This window comes from Rhopalosiphum padi, chromosome 3 (assembly GCF_020882245.1).
Source record: "Rhopalosiphum padi isolate XX-2018 chromosome 3, ASM2088224v1, whole genome shotgun sequence".
Classification (NCBI taxonomy): domain Eukaryota; kingdom Metazoa; phylum Arthropoda; class Insecta; order Hemiptera; family Aphididae; genus Rhopalosiphum; species Rhopalosiphum padi.
Window position 1 is genome coordinate 44,585,420 of NC_083599.1, and position 23,257 is coordinate 44,608,676.

The 23,257-nt window shown below is 25.2% G+C and overlaps 2 protein-coding genes across 2 annotated transcripts; both read right to left on the reverse strand.

The window, feature by feature from the left end:
• Positions 1-779: 779 nt before the first annotated feature.
• On the reverse strand, positions 780-4,830 carry LOC132925097 (uncharacterized). The gene is made up of 3 exons (XM_060989520.1): positions 4,709-4,830; positions 1,055-1,321; positions 780-990 (listed from the first exon to the last, which is right to left on the reverse strand). The coding sequence occupies exons 1-3, from the start codon at positions 4,828-4,830 to the stop codon at positions 780-782; spliced, it is 600 nt and encodes a 199-aa protein (XP_060845503.1).
• A 12,079-nt stretch (positions 4,831-16,909) lies between these two features.
• On the reverse strand, positions 16,910-23,257 carry LOC132925098 (uncharacterized). Its single transcript, XM_060989521.1, has 4 exons — positions 22,859-23,257; positions 17,809-19,153; positions 17,718-17,727; positions 16,910-17,221 (listed from the first exon to the last, which is right to left on the reverse strand). The coding sequence occupies exons 2-4, from the start codon at positions 19,089-19,091 to the stop codon at positions 16,910-16,912; spliced, it is 1,605 nt and encodes a 534-aa protein (XP_060845504.1). The 5' UTR covers positions 19,092-19,153; positions 22,859-23,257.

Genomic DNA, 23,257 nt, shown 5'->3' on the forward strand with positions numbered 1-23,257 from the left:
TCCTTGCTAATTTTCGCGATTTTGACATATTTTGTAAACATTTGAACTTTAAATGCTTATCAACAAAAATTGTGACTAACGATTTTTGTTTTTTTTTTTAATGCGATAAGTACAACTTATAATAAAAGTCAAAATATTTTGAAAATTTAATCGTAAATAGATAACGCTAATATAAATATTTGGTGAAAATTTTAAGTATTTACAATGATTCGTTTTTGAGTTAGGTACAGCAAAATCAAAAAATCGATTTTGTCAAAAACTAATCATGCTTAAAAATTCTCGTTTTTCCGTTACTTTTGACGCTTTTGAAAACTACTGAACATTTTTTACTTTTGATCCCCTTCCCCCAAAGTACTAACTAGATTAATTTTCCTTTTCAAAGAGGGGCTGAAGTCAAATCAAAGCATTATTTCTACTCCAAAACGTGGCGACAGACACAAAAAAAACACCATTGTAAAATCAATACATTCCTCACTCCGTTCAGAATCTAAAATTCTAAAACATATAATTTTTATCAAGTACATTTTTTTATTATTAAATTAAATATTCCTTTTGTTAAATTAATTAGAACTAAAATAAGTAGTCTTAGTAAAATTCTCTAAATTTTATAGGACATATTTACTTTATGAATAAATATTTTTAGTTTTTACTAGTGTATAATAATTTGTTTCTAGTGGGTATTTAGAAACTTATGATTTATGGTAAATCCAATAAAGTTAGGATGAAATTAATATAAATATATAAATAAAACATCATATTATTGTGGTTAATTCAATTACTTAGGAAGTGGAAGGATATGATAAGTCCGTGTCCTGTTTTATATAAACCTTTTTTGGTAATTTAAAATTTTTTATCGGTATATCAACTCCCCATTTATTTTCATCATACTCTGGTGTTTCGTGTTCGTTTAAATGCTTGAGCCATATCACTTTTCTCCGCATTTTTTTATCACAATATTTGCATGGATAACACATATTTTTTTCCATAAACCTATAAAATAAAAATGTAAAATTGAAATTGCAACTAATAAACAGAAATGTTCACTTAATCTTACTCCAAATCTTCAATTGAAATATCTTCTTCTTTTGTAATTGCTAGTTTACATTTAGTCGCATGACTTATAGCGGCAGCTTTGCTTAATAATGTTTTGCTGCAAATTCTACATGCCCATACTGTAGAATAGTTGAAATGTGGTAGATTATTGTCGTATCTGATCATAAACGGAGGGCAGAATAGAATTTGTTGACACTCAATTTTAGGACGTCCTCGGCCCTTAACTTGCTTTACATACGGTTCTTTTTTCACAGTTAGTAATTTTTTACTTGAAAATGTTTTCTCATCCATAATTTTATAATGACAAAAGTACTAAATCTGAAAAAAAAAAAGTAATTTATTTAATCAATTATTATTATATATTTCAATCTAATATAAATTACTTTTTTCAGATTTGGTACTTTTTTCATTATAAAATATTAGATTGAAATATAGTAATAATTGAAATTATACATATGGACTTAAGTAACAGATTCTTAATACCGGTGTCAATTAAGTTAATTGTATTTACTATTTAAACATAGATGCACATATGACACCAGACAAATTAGTTGCAGACTATCAAATTTCTTCTTCTTTTATATTAATTATACGTGATAAATATATTCGCTTTATTTATATTATATAATATACCTTATATACCTTGGGTGGGGCAGAGGGGGAGGTGCCCTCCCCTTGCACTTCAAACTAAATTGTATTTCTTACGCCTTATAAATTTAATTTTAATGGTTTAAAATTCTAGCTACGCCCATGATGGACACTCATAAAGGCGGGGGTAGATGGAGTCCCTTACGAGAAAAATAATATTAACTTATAATTTAAAAGGACACCATACCCGTATGTGTTGTTTCTGTCTTACTAACGTACATCATAACAAATTTCTGTTCAGTAGTAAACATTTTGTGATGCTAGCTTTAATATTAGAGTAAATTTACCTATTATGAAATTTAAAGGTAAGAATATTATCTAGAAAATGAAATATGCTTTTGTTGATATTATTTTAAAGTGAGTTATAGCTATGTAAAATATTACAACTTTAAAATGTAACTATACAACTCACTTTAAAATTATAATATCAATAAAAGCATATATCGTTTTCTAGATAATGTTTTACCTTTACATTTGATAATAGCCAACATCACAAAATGTGTTCTGCTGAATGAAAATTTGTTATGATGTATGTTAGTAAGACAGAGACACACATGCGGGTATGGCGTCCTCTTAATAAATACTACCATAATATTATTACCTAATGACTTAGAGTTAGATATTATAAAATAAATTGTTTAACTACATTAGAATATGAACTTGGTATAAAACTGCACAAGGTATAAAATACACGCCGGTTGTCATTTGCGCATCGCTATTGTTAATTTTGACCTTTTTTGTAAGACAGTTGTGCATCGTTCGATTTTTGGGTTATATATCATTTACGCATCAGCCGTTTAAAAGGTCTTACATCATTTGCGCATCAATATTATTTAACAATATAATTTAAAAAATAGGTGTATACCCAAAAGTTAATATAAAATGTATACATCAACTTTCAAATATTGTACAGATATTCAGTATTCATCATGTACAACGGGCACCAGAACGTCAAAAATTAGACTACATTAATAAACATTGGCTTAAGTATACTTCCGGTGAAATAAACAGGTTTCATTTTATTAAAATAATGAGATATTATAATATACCCAGTATTGATTTATAATATTATTTATTTTAAAGCTTAATTTATTTATTTTAATTCATACAATTTATTTTTAATTTATTTCTAATCAAATTATATTTATATTTTAACTAAGACTAATGTGCAACAAAATTGTTCATTTTAATATGTGTATTTGTATAATTATTATGACTACAATTCAATTTATTTTATTTATTTGGAATTATTTATTACATATGATTTATGAAAATCATTACATTTTCAATTATTAACTATTTTTTATACAATTCTATTGCTCAGCATGTTGATGTATGATAATTTGGTGCAGGTAAAACAGGCAATGCGTAAACAATAATTAGCGTTGATGCACAAATGATTTACGATATTTTGGTATAGGTAAACAGACGATGCGCAAATGATATACGGCCAAAATACAATCATTAATCGTTATCGTATTAAGTAGGCACTAGGTAAGATAATTTATATATTTTTTTTATTTTGACCCACACCCTCTTCAAAATGTTACCTACGGAATATTATGGATATATTTTATTTACGATATAAATACTCAATACAATAGTTTACAACTTAGTGTTTTTCACTTATTCGTACAATATTGTTACAATTGTTTTTTTCACCTTTTCATGACTTCATGAGCCTAGACACTAATCTATGATTTTATGCTTTTTTCTTGCATGTTAAATAGTACCTAGTATAAAGATTAATTTATACATATATTTTTTTTAAGAGGAGCTAAAAATGGAGCCAAAGTGAACAGCACATGCAAAATATGATTAGAAAAATACTCTGTAATTAAAATGGAAGGGTCTGTCGGGTCTGATACTGAAAACGGTCAATGATCCCAATTACTATGAGCTTAATCAGCTTGAAGTGATTGGAAGGCGGTTGGTATAGTTGTAACGAGCAGTAGGTGATAAAAAAACGTGAAATGTTTACATAATACATCTAAAAATGATTCCATGATAATCGTTGTACGATAGATTTGCGGTTTGTCGAGGAGAGTGAAGAATAGTAAGAGTGCTAAAAAGGCTTGTAACCGTGATAAGGAGCGGTATGTGCAAGATAGTGAGAGAAAACAAAAGTGAGCTGTTGATCTTTGTGCACGTCACTGCGATCGATCCGATAGCCGATGACGAGTTGTTTCCCAGGGGTTCTCAACAAGTAGGCACGCGCGCACAATAGCCGCCTTAATCACAGCCGAATCTCGGGCGTAAACCTCACGCAATGACGCCGAATTGTATGTAAAAATTAGTTTTTAAAACCCTGACACCCATCAGCGTATCTTCCAAAACACGCAAAACGAGCGATAGTACAAATTTTTCCTTATTTAGTATGTAACTGATTTTAAAAAAAATAATGCATTTTTTAAGTACATTTATGTCTAATTATTAGGGTTGCCAACCGTCCAGGTTTTACCTGGATAGTTCAGATATTCTGATACCTGTCCAGTGTAAAGTTATACCTTTCAACTGGACGCCAAATGTATTTGCCAAATTATATTAATAACTTACGACTAAAAAAAAAAAGTTTTCAATAGGTGTGTCCAGTTTTTGAAATTATAAAAGTTGGTAACCCTACTAACTATTATTTATTAAATTTAGTAATAATAATTGCGATATTGATTCACCCAACGACACCTGTGAAGTTGCAGGTACTCAAACTAGTGTTGGTAGCCAGTAGTAAAAAACGGGTGACTTAAAAGTAAGTAAGTTATATTACATGAATTACTATGGTATGTACAATTAATGTTAACCCGCGTTGAGTTTATAAAAGTTATTCAGCAACTTACTATATTGAGCGTTGCGAGCTGCAACAATCCCGTAATCACTATGGGCGGTGATAAGTAAACCGTAAACACAATTGACAAAACGACGTATAAAGCATAATGCATAAATGCAAAATACGTGACAATCCGACAGTATCCACTGTCCTCTCACTCTGGCGGCCAATCAAAGAACGTACTACGTAGCAAGAATTAAAATCCACAGGATACCGAACGAGAGTCTGTTATCAATGTTTATACGATTAGAGAGTTTCCAATTTTCCAAACTACTGCCTTCGATTATATTCCCAAACAAACTCATGGCGCAAAATAGTTGGTGCGGTGGCGATATCCATAACTAGTTTTTTATGATAGATTATCAGTAGATATAAACAAAATAAATAATAAAAACACAACTATGATAATATAATGCATGTTATCATTGATTTAAGTATTAAATATTATAAAATTTTATAACAATTAATACGATATGTAAAATACTTGTTTATAGATTTTAAAAATACTAGTGTAATAATATCGCTTAAAAACTTTCAAAACCATTTCGATACCTATTTTGCTATTTTTACTTGATCTTATTAATGCTTATTGTCTTGTGATTTGTCATGGGTATATTTTGTCTCATTCTCATCATTATATAATATTATCATCTGGCTATAAATTCAATCCTATCTAGTATCTACTTTATAGATTGCAAATGAAAAAATAATAAGGTAATTATTATTAAAAAAATTCTTCAACTGTATTTTCATGTACATTTTGGTTATCTTTAAGTTGAAAAAACACTCCTCAATTTGTTTTAGAATCATGAACAAATTACCAACAGTGTCAAGTAACCACAAGACTTCAAGTTGACAAGTTTTGCAACATATGTATTAGAATGGTTAGGTAAAAACCAGGTTTTAGATAAACATATATTATACTACTAGTCTTCTTGCTTGCAAATTTTTCCAAATATCCTATGATTATGTAAATAGTAATTAATCATTTGAATTATAAAAAATATGCCATCATTATCCTGTTGCATAACAAACGACACATTTAAATGTTTCAGTATCAGCAAAATCATTGTTTCTAAAAATATCATTAACGTCATTTACATTAAAGGTTAATTACATGTTCCCAACTTTGATATTTTAATACTATTTAAAAGTGGGTACTTGAATATTCAATATTTTTACTAGACAAAAAGTGTTCAATACATATTTTAAAAAAACTTAACCAATATGTTGTCAAAATAATTTGTATTACAGAAAAAAACTGGAATATCCATGCTATGAAAAAATTGCTTAGCTTGAAAAGAAATTATATCGGTGTATATGATTTCGCTATTTAAATGATTTCATAAATTGGTTTAAGATCTATATAGTATTTAAGCGGTTCTGAATTTAGTAGTTATAAAATGTTTGCATTTCACTTCGTACAATTGATATGTTAATTGATTGTTAAACAATTTTAACATCACAAAATGATTATATTATATCCACGTAACTTGTTTTAATGGTTAAATAATTATCACTTAATTTTAGTCCTGAACCCGTATAAATGTACAAAATATAAAATAATATTTGTTTTCAGATTGGATTTTTTGATAAAACAGTTTTTAGTAGTTATTACTACAATGATTTAACATTTAATAATAATTTAAAAAAAAAAATGTTTGTGTAGTGTGCTCCTTTTAGTTTTAACAAATATAATTAGATTTTTAATATCTTAAATTTATGCAACATATAAGTAGAATTTAAAGTAAATAATAACACAGTGTATCTTAATCTTGTATAAAAATTAAATTTGACTCTGCAAACATTTTTGTATGTGAAAAACCATGAAGTATTAACATAACTTACAAAATCAAAAAATTAAAACATTTAGTTTTCAACATTTATTTCAATCTGTTTGTTTTATTTAAATATTATATTAAGACATTTATAAATATTACAATATTATTATTAATATGTGTCATTATATAATATTATCATTCAAATACATTTTTAATTATTATTTATGAGTGATGTCTTTTTTTTCATTTTAAATTTTTAATATGTTTATTAAAGTATGTATGTATAAATGTATGCAGGATGATTCTTTTATCATTATACACTCATTATTTTGTCAAGTATTGACATTTTTAATTTTTTTTTTTAAATATATTGTATTATGTTTTTCTCAAACTGTATGAATTTTTTATTTTTTTCACCATTTTATTTAATAGTGAAACCAGTATCACTTGAAAAAATTATGAGTTTATTATGATAAAAGAATCACCCTGTATAATGTATATACAGTTAATAAAAAGATATATAATGATTATCACTTAAATGTGATTAATATATAATACTGAAATTGTTAGCTACATTTTATTAACTTAAAAATAACCTTAAGTTTAATGGGAAGTAAATTACTTAAATTTCTAAATATACATTTAATATGATATTATGATAGGTACTTGGGCATTTTTAAATACATCATGTTAATTCACAGTTTTAAAGTTTTCTATTCCCAAAACAAAGTTCAGAAAGTATCGAAATAAGGTTTTATCACATTGCATATTATTTTATTAGTGTGTATAATCTTTGAGTTGAGCATTGCTCCTTGATTTAACTATCAAGTAAAATACAAAGTTCTGTTGTACTATATTTTGTATCAATGTTGATCATCACTTCCTTAGTAGAGAATACCTTCCACATTTTATGAATTTTTTCTATTGACTAAATGTTGGATTCTGAAGATGTTCTCCTGCTATGACCAAAAGTTCTAATTAAATGTGTATTAAAAAAAATTGTATATACTATCCCATGGGTCACCAAATGGCAGGCCCGCGAACACATTTTATCTGGCCCGCAGATAAAGAATAAATAACACATATTACGACAAAATTATATGTGTTATGATTGTAAATTATTATTTTTGATAAATATTATTGGTTTTTAATAATGTAAATATGTACTTAGAATTTTGATGTCCCTCAAAAAATTTTCAGATTCCTAATGTGGTCCTTCAAAAATATTAATTGTTGACCCCTGCACTATTCTATTCAGGATAAGAATTTCTACTCGACTGGTAAAAATCATGAGTACACTGCACAAAATCACCAACCAGTCACAGACTGTGACACTTAAATCTTGTTACGAGGGTCTGTTACATCGGCTTAGTATCTATATGTAAATTTAGCTATTCTTAAACTAAATAAAGTATACAAATACCTGTAGTATTTCACCTCTTCATTTCTGAACTGTAACTACAACACTCCATTGCATCATCTTTATTAACAATTCGTTTATATTTTTCTCCTTTAAGTTATCCTATAAGTTTAGTCCTGTTGAGATGAATGTGAAACAATGTAAATGTATCAATTGACTTTTTAATTAATACACCCTGTAATAATTCTAAGATTAATGATTCATAATTATTAATTATTTATACAAACATTGTGAACGTATATAGTTTATTCACTAAATAATATAACATCGTACATTTGTAGCTGGAATATTAAGTTTTATAAATCATCAATAGTCCACTCTCAAAATAAATATTTGTTCTATGATTTCTATCAAATTTTAGTAAGTTTATAAAAATAAAATAAAGTGATTATTGATAATGCATATTGTGTAATATTATAGTATATAAGGAAATAAAAAATTTAATCAAATTTGAAATTTCTTGAATATTTTTTCTTTTGTCTGAATTATTACAATTAATTTATTTTAATAACATACATAGCCAATAAAACTAATTAGTTATAAACATAAGTTATAACCTTATAGGTAGAGTTCTAGAAAAAATAAATAATAAAATGTTTTGCTAAAATTCCATAGTAAGTTATTAGTGTTGTTACTGTTTTTTTAGTTAAAACCAATATGTTTTTAATGCTTTTATCTATTTAAAATTATAATTTAATTATTTGTAAACGGTCAATAGTCAATGGATTATGAACTAGATATAGTCATTATAGACAAAAATACACAATAATCCTCAATCTTTGTTTGAGGCTCTGATATACTGCAACTGTTCCTAAAGGATAAAACTTGATTAATATTTTTTAAACCATGACTTTCTATGAAGTCGGTTTTTTTGTTTTTTTATTACAGTGTTAACAAAATAATTTTCACAATAGCCTACATTAGTTGGCGACTTGAAAATAAGTTTTTTTATATACTAGTTAATACAACATATGTAATTATCTTCATCTAAACCTTTATTTTCTAAATTTAGTTTTGTGTATTCTAAATGTTCAACTGTATTACATATGTGTAATAGTGATAATATTTATGATTTTTAATATTTTAAATTATCTATTAGCTATTTATGTATTAAAAAAAATTAACTTAAATTAAGTTAATTACAGGTTTCCATAAAACTAAATTGAGTTAAAAAAGAATAATAATCGATAACTATTAACTTTTTAAAATTGTTTCTTTCACCTTAACTTAACTCAATTAAAAAATATTATTAACTTGTCTAAGCTTGCTCGGATAACCCTAAGAAATATACCTTGTGAATAATTATGGTTATTATTTTATGAGGTTAAATGGAAAAAAGTATGTCAATCATATACATATATTTGAATATTTCTTTACTATAAAATATTGAGAAATTAATTTTGTGTGACACTTGCATATTATTGAGCCAAAACAACTCATTCTAAACTTAGCCGTACTCTGTAACATTTATTCTGACATTAGGTTTGAAAACAAGTTTTTAGACATAGTTTTTTCAATAATTACCTAGTTACATTTGTTATAATATTAAAAAATATTTTATAGCTTTTTTTGGATACACATTAAAGAATGGTTAAATTCTAAATGAGTTAATACTTTGAATATAAATATATAAATAGAGAATCATATGACAAAAATATTAATAATTAATAATTCATTATTTTACCTTTACATTTTTATGTGTATATAACTATAATTTAAATTACATAACATAATATTTTTGATAAATACTAAATTTACCTGATAACCATACTATATTTTAGAAAATATTATAAAAATGTAAAGTTTAACTAAATTCAACTATTAGAATAAAATAAATTAAAAAATTCTAATTGTCTTAAAAATAATAAATTTGAAGTTGAACGAACAAATTCTAGTATGTTGATTTTATTATCTTTATGTATATTTTTACAATATGTAATTTAAAAAAAAAACTTTAAAAAATCATCTTTAGCAACTTGAAATTTTTGAAAACTTTTAAAATCTGAATGTAACTTCTAAGCTTTAAAGACGACTGAATTATGTTATGTCATTATTTAAAAAGTAAAAGCAAAATTGTTTAGTCATATTCAAAATGACAATATTTGTTATTTTCTTCTTTATAATATCATCTTTTTTATAGTGTTTGTCGTCACATTCTTTAGGTCTCTATAATGTAAACTGAAGTTTTAAAAAATATTTTAAATACTATCTATCTAAATAATATGACATTCTTACCATAAAAATATAAGTAGGTATATAGTTATTTGTAAAACATTTGATTAAACATTCAGATATTCAAAAGATAATGTATGGCTTAACTTATAAAAATATAATAACAAATATATTCTAGATTGCGCTAAAAATTTACCTGTACTCTTCAAACCCAGATCAATTAATTATTTGATACAAAATATCACTAATTTAAATTTACTTTTATAAATCATTAATTAAAATATCAGAAAATGTTAGATAGACAGATTAACAACTACAAATAACAAATAGATACCTTTCTACTTTTATTTATGTTATTATTATTTTATTTAAACCAACAATAATAAATAATAATACATCATGCATTAAAATTAGAAGAAAGTTACAATAGAGTGTCCATTATTGAATCATACTAACCTTGACGCCATTAGATAATATTAGAACACGGATATGATATTGCTCCAATATGCTTAATATTTTATTTTATACATTTTTTTTTCAAAACCGAGGGATAAAATGTAAGAAAAATTATGGTTGAACTCGAAATATTGGATTATTTTGTCGCTAAACGTGCATCATTGAATAAAATGTGAAGGCAACAATTTGCAACCGATTGAAAACGCTGGATAAAAACATAGAACTCCTTTGTTCAGGATTTGTTGGCAAATGGCCGAGGCTCAGCAAAAAAGATAAGACGATCATGAACAAAAACACGAAAATTAATATCTTGTCAGTATTCATGGCCTTATATGACTGTTCGTTTAAGATGGAATCAACAAGACCAGCTTCACGATCGTACGTTTAATAATCATCCGTCCGACGACTCTGACTCACAAGGCCTGTCTAGTGTGTACAATCATTTGGCAGTATTAATTGCCACCTGGAGCATTTCGGCCGCCAGGGCTCGACGGTCGGCACATCGTAGCTAAGACCTTTTGGCTTTTGCAGCTTTGCCAGTGCTACCAAAAATGTAGTTCCCAGTATCGAGACAATGACTATTGTAGGTCTGCTGGTCGAATGTATTATTATTTATTACAAACAGAACGATCGATTTTGGGTCGTATTTAGTGGTGGTGTGCGATGGTGGCAGGGGAGAAGGGAGAGGGTTAGACAACCCTAACTAAAACTTTATAAACTTTATAACAATTATATTTATATTTTATCATGTACCTACCTAATAATATAATTTCTATGAGTTACTACAGTTTTAAACTATATGTAATATTTATATTGTATAATAATAAAATATGTTTTAATATTTAATGACAATAGATCAATAATAAGAAATTTAACATTTTTTAAATACGCAATTATACTAACAGTTATCAACTTTTATTTTAAATAGTACCATTATTAATTTTGGTTTGCTAGTTTATTAATTACGGTACCTACTTTAAGTGCAATAAATTCATTAATAGTTTTAATTAGAATAAATTTAATTTATTAGAGCTAAATCACGTTTTTAACTATTTTTTAATATAATTCCATAACTAATGCCATTTACGAAATATTTTTTTTATAATCTTCAAAATCTAGTTATTTTTAGAATAATGTTTCAAATTTAAAAATCCACACTCAAATGATATTTCTTGCAAAATTTTCATGCGGAGGGAGGCATAATATTATTTTTACACTTGTTGCGCGTTTTCCTAATGCTCGAGTTCCTAGAATAAAAAAAAAAGTAGTACGACAAATCGTTCTGTTTGAGAACCGAAAAATATACAATGGAAATATTTATTTGATGTAGGTAATTTATCATACCGATTAATTATCTAAATTGTTCACATTAACAACTGCAAAGTCGATTAATTAATAACAAAATTGACGTTAACTGATTCTTAAATGATTGAATTTATTTTCATTAATTTATAAATAATTTAAACTAAGTGTTTAATAAAAAATAACATATTTTATCTGTTACCTATGTCATAAGTTTCACATATAACTATATATACATATATACAAGAACTATTTGTGTAATTTACAAAACTCCAGTTTTTGGTTATCACTATAACATAATTATTTTGACTCTATAAGATATAATAGATACATTTTATTTTGTACTTATTATTATTAGTGCAATATAATTGACAATTGTACTCTTTTCGTTTTTATTGAATTGAGATTGACCTACTTCATACATTATCAACATTAGTTGTTGTAAAGCTCAATTCAATAAACGGCATTAAGCAAAATTTTCAATTTGTTTTCATGTTTTAAAAGTTTTTATTAATTGAAAATACTTCATTAGGCCCACACAGATTACCAGCTAGATTAAACGATCAGGAATTTTTGCATTTTATAATTTGTAAAAATTGAAATTTGTAATATATTCAATTATTTTATGTTTTATTTTATTAAAAAAAGTATATATGGTTAGTTTTATGATTAAAGTTCTTTATTTGAATTTAACTATTTGAATAAAATCAAATTAAATGGTGTTAACTAATTGTGATCAAAATCAAAAATTACATATTAGTTGCAGCCAACCAACAAAAAAGTTGGTAACTAATCGTACAAACTATCGTAACAAATTTTGGTAACTGACAATGGTTAATAATCATTTAATATAACCGGTGCATCCGAGTTAGATTTCAAGTACTAGGGTCTAACTACAGATATTACATTAGTTGGGTCTGGGATTTTTTCGGGTACTACACTTGTAAGGTACGGGATTATTTTAAGTAAGTAACAAAGTGTTTTAAGTAAATATAGGTAGGTACAATACACGCAAATTAAAAATATTAAAAATGTTAACATTGACGGACTAGTAATTTTTTCTGAATTTTCATAACCAGCTATTACTTATATTTAGCTATTATTCTTTTTTTTTTGGTATTTTCCTCTATGAAATATGCCAGTGCTCAATTAATATCTAAGAAAACACAATACAGTCACATTTTTACTCCTATTCAGTACTATTAGAATTGGTACTGCTTTTGTTATAAATGTTAAAATATATAATATTGTTGTTTCATTTGCATTTTAATTATATGTTTTACACAGCACACCCAAATACTTATCAGTTCTTAGAAGTTTTAAAAACGTACAAATTTACACATATATTAAAATGAGATTCTCACTATGATTAAAAAAAAACTAGATTTTATTAAAAGAAAAATGTATAAATGACAAAATAAATAAATAAATATTGAAATGAATGTAAATGAAAAAAAATGCAGAAATAATTAATGGATTTGATTTTGTAATGTCTTATACATTTTTACCAATACAGATGTAATTTTGAACAATATTTTATTGTTTATTTATGTTGTATTTGTACAATTAATTTATAAAAAAAAATCGGAACCCAACTAGAATGCAGCCAAGATATCTATACAGTATAAACTCATATCAAATAGTATTTAATAGTTCTAAAGTCAACTCCAAACTCCAATATCAAAGCATTGAACTTGTACATAAGAAAACTTTCCCAGATTGGTCCTACTTAAAAAACTGTGGACTTCCAAGTTTAAAATTAATTTTTTTAAACTTATTTTAATATCACTGTAAAAGCTTAATCTTTGCTGTGACTACGACTTAGATATTACCTACATATGCAGTGATCGCAAATATTATATTACCTACATATGCAGTGATCGCAAATATTATATTACCTACAATTGGCGTGATCCGTGACCGCAACTGTAATATGTACTTATCTTAAAAATCCTCCGCGACAACAACTAGTATGCCGTCAAATTAAAAGATCTAGGTAAGTCAATTAATTGAGGCAAGGTGGGGATGGCCCGCGGCCCCAAATAAAGAAATCTAAATGATGCATTTTTAGAATAATTAGTCATTATAAAAGAAAAAACAACCAACATTCATGGTCTCTGTGCTAGGATCGAAGAATACAATTTTGAAACCATGTTTAACTGCGAATTGTGTTCCTAAAAATATTTTTTTTACATTTAAAAAGTTACAATTTATACTTTCATTTATTTTAAGTTAAGTTATACATTTATGTAAATTAATAATTTTTTTAAATAATTTGTTGTGTTTGTCAAATTATTTAAAATATATGGAATTTAAATGATTTTTTTTATTGATTTTGTAAACTTTACTTTTTTTACATCCTTTTAAACTACAAAAAAATCAAATCAAATTTTCATAATAAATACATTATTAATTACCATAACCTAAAGCAGAGGCGTATTCAGTATTTTTTATTGGGGGGAGACTAAATTCCTTTATTTCGAGTTATTGAAAATCTAAGAAACAACAAAACAATACTGGTAACATATTAACGTTGATTTGCCGTTAACGTATTTATTATTTTAAATAAATGAAATTTATAAGACAATTTCCATATTTAAATTTAAATATTTCAAAACAATATAAAAAATACGGCTAATGGATGGGAGGCTATCGCCCCTTTAGCCTCCCCCCTTGCTACACCACTGATCTAAAGATTGTGAACATTTTAAAGGAAAAATTGATTTTTAAGTAAATTACAAACCGTAAGACATTAACGTCCCCAGTTTGCTTCATGTTCCCCAACGTATAACTTCTCGGAACAATTATAAAACGTACCATTGAAAGAACAAGAAACAATATGGTATGTATTAGATGGCACACCTACTCATCATACAAATGTAGTTCGACAACAAATATATTTTCTTTTCCTTGACCAACTTATTGATAGCGGAGAAGAAACAACGCTAAATATTGTCAAGGCATAATATGGGCACTTCGTTGATTTTAACCTATGTGAATTTTTCTTATGTAGTTTTATGAAAGAAAAAGTTTATGCCGAAGAAGTAAATAATAGAGATTAACCTTTGATAAGAATAAATAATGTAGCTTATATCATTCGTCAAATACTAAATTTATTTGAAAGGACTGAATTCAATAAATTAGTAATCGTATAAAAAGTTAACCAGTGTCAGCAGTGTCGTATAAAGATAATAGATACATAATAATAATAACTTATTTAATATAATACTAGTGAATTTTATCACATTGGTTATTCACCGTTAATTTTTTGGTTTTAATAACCACGTCACATCATTGGGCCGGGCTCGGCATAATCACCTATCTTACGCATGTAAAAGTTTTCGCTTTACACAATGATTTATCAATTTAAACATTTTATTTTTGGTTTATGTAGAAACATTCAAACATGTAATTTTTTATGCTAAAGACAATATAAGTATCAGAATTTCACTATAACGTTTGTTTTTTTTTTAATAATAAAAATACTAAGAAATATTTACGCGCTAAACATGAACCGCTCGCGGTACAAAACCATCCCCATGTTATGTTGTACTGCTGCAGTTACAGAGGCGTGTTCGTAACAAAATTACTTTTATAAGATTTTAAATATTTCAAAAAAACTACACTTCAGAAAAGTGCTGGTTCCACTAACGTTTTCAATATATAATAACACATCAGATACGTACTAGGTAGATAAATTAATGTGTGAAGCGAATAACATTTACGCATATAGATTACCGCGAGCCTGGTTGAATGACGTTAAGCGTCTTTTTTCAATTATTTATAAAACCTAGAGTAATATTAGCTCAATAATTTGAGTAGAAACGTTAAATTTATAGCTACCATTATTGATTATTCTTAGAATTGAACATTCTGAAATGTATATAATAAATAACTTTGCAATTGCATAATTTTGAATTTTTGTCAGTAATTTTTTTTGAATTATAAATCGTAATAGTTTTAAGTTACTGGCCAATTTTTTTTTCATATTTCTGCATATTCAATGATTATTGCATAATTTTGAATATTTTAACGAAATTCAAAATGTCTTGCATTGAATTAAAATAAAATTTTTATCAAGTAGAAAAATTTAAAAAGTTCTAGATATAATTTTAAAATGGTAATGTTGTCAATGAATTATTATTTTATGTATAATAATTTGCAATTTTAAGTGATTGCAATAAAGAAATTATATATGTATAGAAACTTAAAATATAACATTATATAAAAGCATTTCAATAATTGATGAAATAAAAGAAAAATTTTAAGCTATTACTATTGTTTATTACTATTATATATATACAGTTATCTATATATAGTTGCTTCAGATATGCCCCAACCACTTCGGTTGACACTGAACGATGTTCTCATCTGTATTTAAAAATATGTTGACAGAAAACGTCACAGCTTCACTGAAGAATAATTAGAAATGCATAAAATGTTTATTCTTTTTAATAATAAATAAAATATAAAATATGTATTAATTTTTAAATTTATAATACCTTTTTTATAATATTTAAATATAAATACCAATATTAATATTTCTATTAATATTGTCAAAAATTGTCTTATAAATAATTAATTTTCTTTTGCATATTTATTGCATATTTTTACAATTTTGACTGCTTATTATATGACATATTTTAATAATTTTTAGAACATAAAAATCCACGCTCTAATTATTAGCAATAAGAGTGTGTTCAACATCTTAATTAAACTAAATATTTAAATTACCTAAATTACATTTCAGAATCACGTTCATATTAATAAATATATATTAAATATTTGTTATCCGTGTTTACAATAAGTTATTATTAAAATTAATTAATTATATTATGAATTTTACAAAATGCGATTAATTTTTTTTTAAAACATGTTTTTTGGCTGATTTAATTATTTTTTAAGTAATTTATAACACATAACAAAACATTCACTAAGAAAATATTCTTACTAAAAAATACAGTTTCATCAAAATATTTTTAAAATTGTATTTTATCAATATACTAATAAATAACATTTTCACAGCTTCTAATTTATCTATAGGAACACTGAGAAAAATGTGATAAGAATTCTATAAAATAAATAATTAAATCTTGGAAATTCTTCAATTATAAAAATAAACATATGAAAATAAAATCTTTTTGTAAAAATGTCATTATAATATAATATTTTACTCACTATTTTCTTATGAAAATTAATTTAATATATTCAATTTAATTTGAATCAGAATTTATTATTATATAAATTGTACTGTCAATCATCTAAATGTTCTAAATTTTGCTGAATATCAGTATTTCCTTCAATAGATGATTTGGTATCCATCTTAGATTTTGATTCTATTTTAGTTTTGTCTCTTTGATCTTTTAAAATGTCCTCGTTAATAACTTCTTTATTTGTTAAGATTTCTTCATTGGCTTTATCAAAAAGTGTATTTTTGGCCTGTTCAACAAACTTGTCAATAATCTTTTGCAATTCTTTACATTTATCTATTAATGCTCTGCGTCTACCAAATATATCATTATCATGATGTTTGAACAGTTCCCTTAAACCACCTCTTACACCAATCTGAAATAAACCATAAACAAGTGATTTAGTATTTTAATATATTTATTTATAAAAAATATATAGTTAAATGTTTAATTATGGTTAGTAGTGTTGAATTAAAATCAAGTAATATTAAACACTGTATTATTTTTAAATAATAATTAATTGATTTTTAGAAAATAGTTTAAACTTAAAATAATCATAAAATATTATTATTTTAAGTAACATAAAAATATAATAAAAATAAAATCTGAATGATAGTTCTAAGAAGATTTGCATATACAAACAATTAAATTATGTAGGTAATGATTACAGTTATATCAAACTGTTATGACCTAAAATAATTGTTAATATTCATTATTTTTTATAAAATTAGCAAGCTTAAGTATAATAATAGGTCCTATATATACAATTTATCTCAAAATTATAGTATAATTTTCTTTTTTTACTTTTGTAGTTAGGTATAAAATGTATTATTTATTAAAAATGATATCTTAAACTTATGACCACAACTCACCTCTTGAAGACTATTATCAATAGGATCAATTTTATCTGGACAAGAGCTTTGACTTTGGAGATCAAAATTCTTTTTTATTATAATGGCCAACCTTTTTATATAATGAATAATTATATCTGATAATACACTCAAACTTTCTTCATTTGCTTCGTCAAATCCAGCATGAGCTGTAAATATAACTGCACGTTTAATCATTATATTATCCCAATCATCACGCTCAATTTTATACTCCCATTCACAAATGCCATTTGAAAAATTTGAACGTTCATTGTCAGTAAATAATTGGGGCTCATGCTCAATTTGAGGAATTGGCATAAGTTGCACACATTCGTTTAATACTGTTTGTTTTTCAGATTTAGAAGTTGCATTTTCAATTTTTTGAACTAATAGATCCATGTATTTGTAATGTTCATTGAGATCAATATTATACATAATATCAGGGTTAACAGTATCAGGGTCTTCCTGAAAACATTCAAAATTCCCTTCATTTTCATTGCCATCTCCTAATTTTGGGAATTCTGAATAATCTTGATTTGTATCAGTATTAGTTTTAGTTGTTTCTATTTTTCTAAAAAAATCATTGCAAATTTTATCTATTAAATTTTCCATTGCATTGTCTTTTTCTATACTTGATTTGTTTAAATTGGTATCTAATTTAGTTGGCAAACTTTTAGAATTATATGGAACAGGTAAAGTTGTAAAAGAAGAGGGGCCAGGTAAAGATGTAAAAGAAGAGTGATCAGGTAAAGATTTAGAACAAGAGGGAACAGGTAGGTCGATTGAATATGAAGGGCCAGGTAAAGATGTAGGAGAAGATATACCAGACATGTATTTAGTATTCTTTGCAATGTTATTGGTTTCATTTAAGTCTAGGTCATTACTTATATTTTCATTAACAATTAATTTTTCACCGAATTCAGATTTCTCTTCCATTTTTAATTGATCTATATTTAAGACATTATCTGTTTCAAAAATATTTTCAAATATTTTACCTAATTCTGAATTAATGAACATTTCTACATAATTATTTTTTAGATGTAATTTTTCTTCTGTTTCTTTGACATTGGAAAATATTTTTGAAATAACCGAACTAGATTTTTCAAGTTTTTCATCACCAATTGTTTTTTGTGGTGTAATTTTTGGATTATCCAAATTATCTTCAATGAAGTCATCACTTTCTTCAACTGTCCATGGTTCGTCATCTATAGCACATATATTTCCTGCTAATAGTCTTATACTGGTAGGTAATAGTTGTTTCGCTGTTTTATCAGTAACAACACAATTGTCATCTTCATCTTCTTCTGCATCATATGTATGTATAATTTCAGTATTAGATTTACTTTCATTTGTTATGTCAGTAGAACAGTACTCCATTTCATTATCAAGTTCCACAATTCATTACATTGAAACAGAAGTTATTTTATTAAAATTCATTCCTAAAACATAAGTATAAAAAAATGTTTATTAGTAGGACTTAATAAATTATTATCAGTTTGTACTGATTTTATAATTGACTTTTAAATATTGAGTGTATAAGTAATAAAACAATAAAACACTAGTTGTGACATATTGAATAATATTAATAAATTATTTATACTTAAAGAAGATTTCAACATAACCAGGGGCGTATACAGGGAAGGGTTTTTGGGGTTCAACCCCCCCCCCTGGAAATAATTTTGAGTAATGAGGTAAAAATTGTTTTATTAGGTTGCAGTACAATTTGTATTGCTATATTTTGTAAATCCTCTCCCCCACCCGTAAATGTTTTTTTGTATAACATAACAACCAACTAATTAAATTAATTATGTATTATTGTTAATAAACATTCCTATTGTTTACAAATATTTTATAGTTTTTTTTTTTAGCTAAAACTTACTCAATAGATAAACATGAAGTTTCATTTTTTAAACAATTATTATTTAAAAATCCATTTACATTTTTGATATATTTTTTTTTTTGCATAATTCCCAGTTGAAATAACTTTTTTTTTAAACATATTTATTAATATTTATTATTGTTATATTTCATATTCTGAATCAGAATTAATGTAATCAGAAAAAAACAATAGATAATAAATTTATATTATTGAATAACTAGGTACCTAACTAATGAATAAAAAAATATTATTTTGATAAAATCAATAGTAAGACAAAAACAAAAATGCTTTCACAAAAAAGTATTTATTTTTATTAATTTCATTTCAATACTATGAAATAAATATATAATTTTATTAATGATTATTTTAATAGACAAATTCAACATGTTACTTTAATACAATTATGTACATTTAAATTAATAATTACAACCCTGATTATAATATTATTTAATTATACTTTTTATGAACAGTTATTATTTTATTTTAATGTTTTCGCACTTACAACATTTTCTAAATCCTAAGGTTATAATGGAATGTTTATTTTCACCATTTTCAATGGTTTTTATTGATAATCATTAAATGAAAATTTAATTCAATACAAGTAATATAATATATTTAAATAAGAAAATGTTATGATGATTAATTATAATTGTAATCAACACCACTTAACTCTATTTTTAAATTGAATAGTGTTTACCAATTAATAATGTTTTCAGTTAATTTAATTTTCATATTGAGTAATTATATTTTATAATATTGTTTTTGGCTATTTTCTAATAATCTCCAAAAACTTAAATTAGTATTTCCTGGAAACACTTTTATAACAATATGCCTTATCACATATCATCAAGAACATACAAAATTGATGTTAAAATTATTTTATCATTTTTAAATAGTACCTACAATATTAAATAATACCACATTTGTTTTTTATTCATAATATAAACAATATTTCAACTGATGCTAAATTTTTAAATTATTTGTACTATAAAAATTATTTTATTTATTGAAAATAAAATATCTCATCATCAGATACTGCACTATTCACTCATCTAGGATAAAATGTTTTTAATTATACAATATCACTATGCTTCCACAAAATCTAATAATTAATTAGTTATACTAAATAATATTTAATTGCAGTTAATGGATAGAACACTATAGATCTTTTAAAATTTTTATTTTAACAATAATTAAACACATAAGTGGCTATGGAAATGGAATTAATGGTTTGTTTATCAATATTTTTTTCAAAGTAAAATAAACAAAATATAATTTATAATGAAATAATAGATAAATGATTTTCAAAAAAATATTCTTCCTACCAAGTCAAAATTTTTAAATTTATTAGAGATCTTAACCTAATTTATCTTAAATTGTGTTTATTAAAAATAGTATAAATTTAAAAAAATTAATTATATATATTATATATATATATATATTGTCTATTCTTGGTTATAGCCAAAGTAGTTTAAATAACAAAAATTTCAAAACGACCATAAAGTTTAAAAGAAAATGTAAGCGCTACCTTTCAATTACAACTAAATAATGTGAAAAATAATAAAATATTAATAAGCTACATTCCTACAGCTAATGTATTTGAACAATAATTAATAATGCATTTCTTGATGATAGTCGATAAATTTGATACAAGTTAAAGACACGACTAACATACTAATGAATATACTTGACAAAGTTTAAGAATTGTCTGAACAATTTATTCACAAATTACTAGCTCATTTGATTATTTTAGTACTTGGCAAGTAAGCCAGTTAAAGAAAACTGGATTTAGATTAATAAAAATTTTATTTGTACAGTATCATTTACTGTTTTAATAATCAAAGCTGCAATTTTTATTTTATATAAAAATACAAGGTTATTCTAAAATTATTAAATGTAGATATAAAATCCAATATAATTAATAAAAGTATCAAATATGTTTACTAAATGTACATATATACTAAGAATTTAACAAAAGTAGCTAATATTTATTGAAAAATAACTAATATTTTTCAACATTGCATACCTATTAATCAAGTTCAATAGGTATTTATAGTTTTTAAATATTTACTAATTTAAGAACAATATTTAAATATTTATTTTATTTACTTTGTTGAAAATATTGTATTTAAATTAATAAATAAATAATATTCAGTGATATAAATAAAATTAAAAAATGAACTATCTACACAGAACATGACAATTCACCTAGGTGTTTACTATTTTATCAATTGCAGAACAATTGAAACGTGAATCAGTCTGTACTCTACAGTATGTAAATTAATTGGAAAGTCAGTAGCTGTAATTTAAAAAATAATGCAGATGTTGTAGTACAGTTCTTATTAATGTAATATATGACTAATAGCATACTATTTATAATGATCTAAAATAAAAAAGTCATAAACCACTTTTGTAGAGTTGTTTAAGGGTGATACCCGTTTGCATTCATTTAACATTTTTACGTACAAATGTACAACTCAATTGTACACACAAATGCATATAATATACCTGCGGTAAGTCTACTAAAACTCAAAATAACTTTTAAAAAAATAATGTTTACTTGATTTGTAGGATTATTCTCAAATATTTTTCTTCTCACTTTTACAGGCTTAGGACTATATACATGGATATTTTAATATCTACGGTACTACACAAAATAAAATGACTAATGCACTATTAACTAGTGTCTCAATATCAGTACACATTTAACTCAACAATAGGCATATAATAATATGATGACTCAAAACATTGCCAAAACATCCGGTAGTCGTCAATAATGCACACATTTATCTAAAATCGCATTAATCGTTCAGAACCACACACTAGTTAATCAAAAACTTTTTGGATTACGTGTATCTTATCAAATTTTTAAGATAAATCATATCATTATTATGCACTGCAAGTTACAATATAAGTCTACATTAGGAATGAAATTTAATAGTTGTACGCAAACGAGTCATTTTTTGGGTTAACATTTGTATTAGCTGGTTTTCATGTTTTTCGATGTCCGCAAACGAGTATCACCGTTATTTCTTTGTAAAATGAAAATTCTATTTTCAAAAATACAGCATAAATGCAAAATATTATGGTAAAATCGTATTCTACAGCCATCGTCGCTCAAACAATTTACGTAAATCCTAATGCGCCGTGTCAAGTACAACAACGGACTACAATACGCGTACAACACATCGTAAGAAAATTATTAAAAACAAACGATCACATAAAAAAAATGTACAATAATGACGGATGTAATGACCGCACCTACCTCCTAGGTATATCTAAGTCTAATACTGAAGTACTGCTGATATAACGTGCATTGTGACATTTATAATGACGGGTATTGCCAGTAGTTTTCACACTACAAACTATGGCAATTGGCAATAGATAAACAAGAAATATATATGAATAATAATATTATTAAGCTGATGATGGATAATCCAACAGCAGATAACAATCACATCACAACTCAAAAGTAATGTCAAGAAATATAAATCAAAACATATCAAGTCACAATTATTTTCACGTACAAAAATTAATTACAGTTCACAATGAACTAGAGACTAGTCGTTTAACTTTAAACTCGTACATATTCCATTTCCGACGCCGTGAACCGTCATCGGCTTCCTCTCAACCTATCTAACTATCGATTGCCGACTTTCGTTAA

Bases quoted from the DNA above. Each gene is read 5' to 3' on its own strand.
- LOC132925097 (XM_060989520.1), bottom strand. From the start codon at position 4,830: ATGAGTTTGTTTGGGAATATAATCGAAGGCAGTAGTTTGGAAAATTGG. The intron at 1,322-4,708 runs GTACGTTCTTTG...AACATTTTCAAG, and splicing joins ATTTTAATTCTTGCTACGTA to TAAAAAATTACTAACTGTGA. The intron at 991-1,054 runs GTAAGATTAAGT...TTTATTTTATAG, and splicing joins ATTTCAATTGAAGATTTGGA to GTTTATGGAAAAAAATATGT.
- LOC132925098 (XM_060989521.1), bottom strand. From the start codon at position 19,091: ATGGAGTACTGTTCTACTGACATAACAAATGAAAGTAAATCTAATACT.